Source organism: Theropithecus gelada, chromosome 11, assembly GCF_003255815.1.
Source record: "Theropithecus gelada isolate Dixy chromosome 11, Tgel_1.0, whole genome shotgun sequence".
NCBI classification, from domain to species: Eukaryota; Metazoa; Chordata; class Mammalia; order Primates; family Cercopithecidae; genus Theropithecus; species Theropithecus gelada.
The window spans coordinates 79,638,630-79,646,311 of record NC_037679.1 but is presented as its reverse complement, the minus strand read 5'-3'; the positions used below and the strand labels follow the sequence as shown (position 1 = coordinate 79,646,311).

Sequence of the window (7,682 nt, the reverse complement as noted above, 5' to 3'; positions counted from 1 at the left end):
TTTTTTTTTTTTTTTTTGAGACGGAGTCTCGCTGTGTCTCCCAGGCTGGAGTGCAGTGGCGTGATCTCGGCTCACTGCAAGCTCCGCCTCCCGGGTTCACGCCATTCTCCAGCCTCAGCCTCCCAAGTAGCTGAGACTACAGGCGCCCGCCACCTCGCCCGGCTAGTTTTTTGTATTTTTAGTAGAGATGGGGTTTCACCATGTTAGCCAGGATAGTCTCGATCTCCTGACCTCGTGATCCACCCGCCTCGGCCTCCCAAAGTGCTGGAATTACAGGCTTGAGCCACCGCGCCCGGCCCCATTGTGATTTTGATAGGTAACTCTAAACTTACCCTTCATGCAGTTGTACCAATCTGTAGTCAGTTTAGATTACCCCAACTAACTTTGTCTAGTCACTGACAGCAGAATGCCTATAGCATTTGGGATACGTAGGGTTATTGCTGCTGCTACAGCTTCCCAAGTGAAAATAAACAAGAGGTTTGTGGGCCATGATAACTTTTGTAATGCCTACAGAAGCTAAAGCTGTTTTGGCCTCATGGAATTGAATGAGGTCTACTGAGGAGTGTGTCCTGTTGTTCCTTGTCTTGCTCAGGCACTCCAGGAAGCCCATCGGGTGCTGAAACCAGGAGGACGGTTTCTCTGTCTGGAATTTAGCCAAGTGAACAATCCCCTCATATCCAGGTTGGCATTGTTAATAGGGCTTTATCTTCATTGTATAGCCAAGGTTTCCTACCCTGAAATGGACTGAGAATAGCCAGTAAGCTATAAGCATGAACTTTGTAGTTCAGAGTACCAGAGGTCAGCCAGTTCTGAATTATAGTACCTAGGCCACAAGAGTCTCAAACCAGATCCAAGTTGGCTTACATATGTGTATTAAGAAATTGACTTAGAAGCCCCTATTTAAAAATCAGGAAATGGTTGGTCCAATGGTAGTGGGTTATCAGAACTTATTAGTGGCACTAATGTTGCTGTTCAACGCCCCACTGCTAAATTTGACTGACTTAAAAAAAAATCAGGAAATTTGGGCCAAGTGCAGTGGCTCATGCTTGTAATCTCAGCACTTTGGGAGGCTGAGGCGGGAGGATCACTTGAGGCCAGAATTTCAAGACCAGCCTGGGCAACACAGTGAGACCCTATCTCTAAAAAAAAAAAAATTTAATCAGGAAATTTTACATAAAAATCTGAATTTCCAGCTTCACTTGAGAAATCAGATACATGGCAGCCCTGGGTAGGCCCATATCCCCACATGCCACAGGGAGGGCTGGGTAGTAACTGTCTCTTCTCCACTTTATCATACTTCCTAACTGTACCTGTCAGCGCTTCTACTGGTCTTGTACCTGACCCACTTAATTCAGGTTCTTGCTTGATGCCTGTAGGCATTTGAGTTTGTGACCCCAGGTTTAGTCCTTCTTTCTTCTTATCTAGGGAAGAAGTGAGGGGCATGTTCTAATCTTCATCATTTTTTTTTTTTTTTTTTGAGGCAGAGTCTCGCTCTGTCGCCCAGGCTGGAGTGCAGTGGCGCGATCTCGGCTCACTGCAAGCTCCGCCTCCCGGGTTCCCGCCATTCTCCTGCCTCAGCCTCCCGAGCAGCTGGGACTACAGGCGCCGCCACCTCGCCCGGCTAATTTTTTGTATTTTTAGTAGAGACGGGGTTTCACTGTGTTAGCCAGGATGGTCTCGATCTCCTGACCTCATGATCCGCCCGTCTCGGCCTCCCAAAGTGCTGGGATTACAGGCTTGAGCCACCGCGCCCGGCGCTAATCTTCATCTTTTACCTTTTTGTTTGCTTAGGCTTTATGATCTATATAGCTTCCAGGTCATCCCTGTCCTGGGAGAGGTCATCGCTGGAGACTGGAAGTCCTATCAGTACCTTGTAGAGAGTATCCGAAGGTTTCCGTCTCAGGTATGAAACTTCTATAGCTTTAAACAAAGGCCCTACAGTGAAATCCAGGCTACTCTGGCTGTATCATCTTTCCTTGTGTTTTAGGAAGAGTTCAAAGAGATGATAGAAGATGCAGGCTTTCACAAGGTGACCTATGAAAGTCTAACATCAGGCATTGTGGCCATTCATTCTGGCTTCAAACTTTAATTCCTTTCCTGTCATGGAGCATGAACCAGTCACATCCTGTTGAAAGCCTGGAACTGAAGGATAATCTGGCAAATGAGACAGCAGGAGACCATCTCCTCTTAAGGATACGTGCCATGGACTCATGTTTGAATCGAACAGTCTTAAAGTGGAAGAACAAATTCTTGTCACTTTTTTACAGCTTTCTTTGGAGCTGCTTCAGTCCATCTCCCAGAGGCATTTGGTCTGTATTTTTGCTCGACTGCTAATTTCTCTTGGCTATAGGGTGTGTGGTTAAGGTACAACCGGCACTAAAGCTCAGTTTTGAAGTGAGTGTATTCATAGCTTCCCTGCTGGTGCTGCCTTCCAGAGGGATAATAGATCATTTGAACCCAATGACGATTTTTCACCAGAAAACTTAATTGTACGTGAATCAATCTTTCAGCCTAGGACTAAGTCTAGGCCCAGGTCAGAGTACTAATATCATGAGAATTGTGTGCTGAACCAGTAAACGAGTTTACCTTTTGATGGTACTTGTCATTTTTTCTTGAAGGGGGTAAGGAAAATATATTTTTCTTTTTCTTTTTTTTTTTTTTTTTTTTCCGAGACGGAGTCTTCCTCTGTCACCCAGGCTGGAGTGCAGTGGCACAGTCTCTGCTCACTGCAACCTCCGCCTTGCGAGTTCAAGCAATTCTCCTGCCTCAGCCTCCCAAGTAGCTGGGATTACAGGTGCGTGCCACCACACCCAGCTACATTTTTTTGTATTTTTAGTAGAGATGGGGTTTCACCATGTTGGCCGTGCCCGGCCAGAAAATATATTTTTCATCATTCTTTCAGTCCTCTTCCATAAAAAGCTACCGTGTGGGTTGGGTGCAGTGGCTCACGCCTATAATCCCAGCACTTTCATAGGCCGAGGTGGGTGGATCACAAAGTCAGGAGTTTGAAACCAGCCTGGCCTGTATAGTGACATCCTGTCTCTACTAAAAATACAAAAAATTAGCTGGGCATGATGGTGCACGCCTGTAATCCCAGCTACTTGGGAGGCTGAGGCAGGCAAATCACTTGAACCCAGGAGGCGGAGATTGCAGTAAGATGAGATCGCGCCACTGCACTCCAGCCTGGGTGGTAGAGGGAGACTGTCTCAAAGAAAAAAAACTTTTCACTAAGTCCTTGTTGGAAAATAAATGTACCAGCAAAATCCTGCTTTCATGTCTTTTTTTTTTTTTTTTTTTCATGTCTTATATAGGGATCTTTTTTGTAAGAGTACACTTGTTTTATAGCAAAAAAAAAAGTTTGAAAACGATGTAAGCTAACCTTCAGTACTCAGAGATGGAGCTGGGCAGACTTCTTGTCTCCTTGTGATAGTCTACTGTTGTCTTTCTTTTTCATTTTTTGTCATTTTCTAAACATTTTCCTGAATACAGTCCACTGTTTGATGTTAAAATGAGGCCATAAATTGTTTTAAGAGACAGGGTCTCGGTCTCTCACTCAAGCTGGAGTGCAATGACCTGATCATAGCCCACTGCAGCCTAAACTCCTGGGCTCAAGCAGTCCTCTGACCTCAGCCCCTTAAATAGCTGGGACTACAGGCATATACCATAGTGCCTGGTTAATTTTTTAATTTTTAATTTTTTTTTTTTTTTTTTGAGACCGAGTCTCCCTCAGTCGCCTAGGCTGGAGTGCAGTGGTGTGATCTCAGCTCACTGCAACCTCCACCTCCCATGTTCAAGCGATTCTCCTGCATCAGCCTTCCAAGTAGTTGGGATTACAGGTACCTACCACGATGCCCAGCTAATTTTTGTATTTTTAGTAGAAACGAGGTTTCACCATGTTGGCCAGGCTGGTGTCGATATCCTGACATCAGGTGACCCGCCCACCTCAACCTCCGAAAGTGTTGGGATTACAGGTGTGAGCCACCATACCTGGCTGCTATAATTTTTGTTTTTTCTTAATAGAGACAGGGTCTCCCTGTGTTGCCCAGGCTGCTCTCATACTCCTGGGCTCCCACTTTGGCCTCCCAAAGTGCTGGGACTACAGACATGAGGCACTGCACCCAGCCATAAATATTTTGAGTGTAGATGAATCTTAAGGTTTTTTTTTTTTTTGAGATGGAGTCTCGCTCTGTAGCCCAGGCTGGAGTGCAGTGGCCGGATCTCAGCTCACTGCAAGCTCCGCCTCCCGGGTTCAGGCCATTCTCCTGCCTCAGGCTCCCGAGTAGCTGGGACTACAGGCGCCTGCCACCTCGCCCAGCTACTTTTTTTGTACTTTTTAGTAGAGACGGGGTTTCACCATGTTCACCAGGATGGTCTCGATCTCCTGACCTCGTGATCCGCCCGTCTCGGCATCCCAAAGTGCTGGGATTACAGGCTTGAGCCACCGCGCCCGGCTGAATCTTAAGGTTTTAAAGAGGCTTTGCTTAGAAATTGCAGAAATCAGTCCAGCACAGTGGCCTATGCTTGTAATCCCAGCACTTTGGGAGGCCAAGGAGGGCAGATTGCTTGAATCCAGGAGTTCGAGACCAGCCTGAGCAACATGGCAAAACCCCATCTCTACAAAAAGTTTTAAAAAATAGCCAGGTATATGGTACACACCTGTGCTCCCAGCTATTTGGAAGGCTGAGGTGAGAGGATCATCTGAGCCTGGGAGGTGGAGGTTGCAGTGAGTTGAGATCATGCCACTGCACTCTAGCTTTGGTGACAGAGTGAGAACCTGTCTCAAAAATAAATTGCAGAAATCAATCTGTGACTTGGCTAACAGTTTGTGGATAACGTAGTTCAAAGGTATGTGAAAGGGCTTCAGATATACTGCTTCCTGGCCCAGCACAGTAAGGATCATTTACGTGCCTTCACTTACAAGATCTTGCCCTGTCACTGAAAAGCTTCCAGATAGAGCTAGCTATATACAACTCTCTCAAAGAACAGCAGCTAGGAGCATTTGATAAATGCTTAGAAAAACTTAGCTTACATTTTCTTTTCAGCCAGCTGGAGCCTATTGGCTTTTGAAATTAACAGGAAGGAACAGGCACTGGAAGGAGCTTCATAAACCATCAACCCAGTCTTATCTCCATAGCAACGTGGTTTTCTCACATCTGAATAAAAAAACAAAAAAGCTGCCAACTTCTTGACAGTAAATATGGGACAGATCAAATTCAACTAAAACTCCCAATGTCTAGCTATCAGTCTTGAATCAGCTTTTGGGTCTGTAGCTAGAGACAGATTATTTGTTTGGAGTAGGGCTTAACTGGACAAGCTAAAGCTTTGGAGGCAAAATTCCTTGTGGGCTTCAAGTAGAAATATAGCCAGGTCACTAAAGAGGGAAAAGGGATAGAAAAAATATGAATTAGGCCAGGTGAGGTGGCTCATGCCCGTAATCCCAGCGCTTTGGGAGGCCGAGGTGGGCAGATCACGAGGTCAAGAGATCAAGATCATCCTGGCTAACACGGCGAAACCCTGTCTCTACTGAAAATACAAAAACTTAGCTGGGCGTGGTGGTGGGCACCTGTAGTCCCAGCTACTCGGGAGGCTGAGGCAGAAGAATGGCGTGAACCCGGGAGGCGGAGCCTGCAGTGAGCCTAGATCAAGCCACTGCACTCCAACCTGGGCGACAGAGAGACTCCATCTCAAAAAAAGAAAAAATATGAATTAAACCAGGTGTGGTGGCTCATACCTGTAATCCCAACACCTTGGGAGGATCGCTTGAGCCCAAGAATTCAAGACCAGCCTGGGCAACACAGGGAGACTCCAGCTCTACAAAAAATTCAAAAGTTAGCTGGGTGTGGTGGCATGTATTTGTGGTCCCAGTTACTTTGGAGGCTGAGGTGGTAGGATCACTTGAGCCCAGGAGGTCGAAGCTGCAGTGAGCTGTGATCACACCACTGCACTGCAGCCTGGGCAGCAGGAGACCTTGTCTCAAAAAAAATGAAAGAAAAAAGATGGAATTGTGGGAACATTTTCGGTCTGTTTATATAAATACAAACATAAAATTACCCCAATTGCAGTCTCCTGTTTATTCCACACTACCTCATCCTTTTTTGCAGACAGCAGGGAAAAAACTGGCACAATAGTCAAAATTGCCGGGCTTGGTGGCTCACGCCTGTAATCACAGCACTTCATGAGGCAGAGGTGGGCAGATTATCTGAGGTCAGGAGTTCGAGACTAGCTTGACTAATATAGTGAAACCCCATCTCTATTAAGAATACAAAATTAGCCGGGCATGGTGGCACATGCCTGTAATCCCAGCTCCTTGAGAGGCTGAGGCAGGAGAATCGCTTGAACCTGGGAGGCAGAGGTTGCAGTGAGCCGAGATCGCGCCATTGCACTCCAGCCTGGGCAACAAGAGCGAAACTCCGTCTCAAAAAAAAAAAAAAAAAAAAGTCAAAATTTTGCACCTCTACCCTGAAACCCTTTCAGTCCCAAAGTAGCACAACTTTGCTAGGATTCTTAAAACCACACATTCTGAAGAAAAGTAAACTTCCAAATATGTTACTGACCTAATTCTACTCTTAAAATGGGAGTTATCACCCATCAATTCCAATCTATATCGCCCTCTTCTGTGTAGCAGTTGCCTGGCTGCTTAGAAATCCCAATGGCATCGTAGCGATCCATGGGAAAACACAAGGAAACTAGAAGTCAGGACCCTTCTTGCAGTTTCCCAAGATGGGTGTAGGTTGTTTCAGCCTGTCTTATTTCCTTTCCACCTACAAGTCTGCCATATTTGCTTTTCTAAGACTGCAGTCCTCTTAAAATTGATAGCAGGAAACCTTTGATGGCTACTTGTCCCCAGCTTTAATTGGGTCTTTTCAGGAAAAGGCATCAATTCACACTTGTTCCTGGCCACAGCAAAGCACAGCACAGCACAGCAGGCTGATAATGTAAATTCCTGCAAAGCCTTTATTAGAAGAGTATTAAGACTGCTGCTCAGAAGGCCGAGACGGGCGGATCACAAGGTCAGGAGATCAAGACCATCCTGGCGAACACAGTGAAACCCTGTCTCTACTAAAAAAATACAAAAAACTAGCCGGGCGAGGTGGCGGGCGCCTGTAGTCCCAGCTACTTGGGAGGCTGAGGTAGGAGAATGGCGTAAACCCGGGAGGCGGAGCTTGCAGTGAGCTGAGATCCAGCCACAGCACTCCAGCCTGGGCGACAGAGCAAGACTCCGTCTCAAAAAAAAAAAAAAAAAGACTGCTGCTCAGAAACATTTACTTTCCCCTAAGACCACCTTCTTTCTAGGCAGGGGAAGGGGCTAGACAAGGGTCCTGGAATCCATTTCATTATCCCAACTTTGTTTTGAGCTTATTTCCATTTTATAGCCATAGAAAGCTTCAAGTACTACCACACATCCATCACCACAACCTGAGGCCAAAGGCCCAGAACATTCTATAGCAATGTCTAAACAAATATCCTTAAATACTGATTTTCAAATTAGGACTAAGATTTAATTTAAATGTTTCTTTGCGATGCACAACAGCTGCAGGATGGGTGAGAATGTGACTAAAGAGTACTGAAATGCCCCACAGAAACTTACTTCTGTAAGGATGGACTCATCCCCACCAACCTGGACATCTGATCAAGTGACAATCTTCAATGCTGTTATTTGAACAAATTGTAATTCACACACA

At 45.9% G+C, this 7,682-nt stretch overlaps 1 protein-coding gene across 2 annotated transcripts in view; it reads left to right on the top strand.

Moving 5' to 3' along the window:
- The window catches only part of COQ5 (coenzyme Q5, methyltransferase), a 22,655-nt gene extending 20,062 nt beyond the window's left edge, over positions 1 to 2,593 (top strand). For both annotated transcript variants that reach the window (XM_025403550.1, XM_025403551.1), the window contains 3 exons: positions 593 to 681; positions 1,792 to 1,903; positions 1,988 to 2,593. In XM_025403550.1, coding sequence (XP_025259335.1) covers positions 593 to 681; positions 1,792 to 1,903; positions 1,988 to 2,089 — 303 coding nt within the window. In that variant the 3' untranslated portion in view covers positions 2,090 to 2,593. The remainder of the gene's footprint in view (positions 1 to 592; positions 682 to 1,791; positions 1,904 to 1,987) is intronic.
- Positions 2,594 to 7,682: the final 5,089 nt, after the last annotated feature.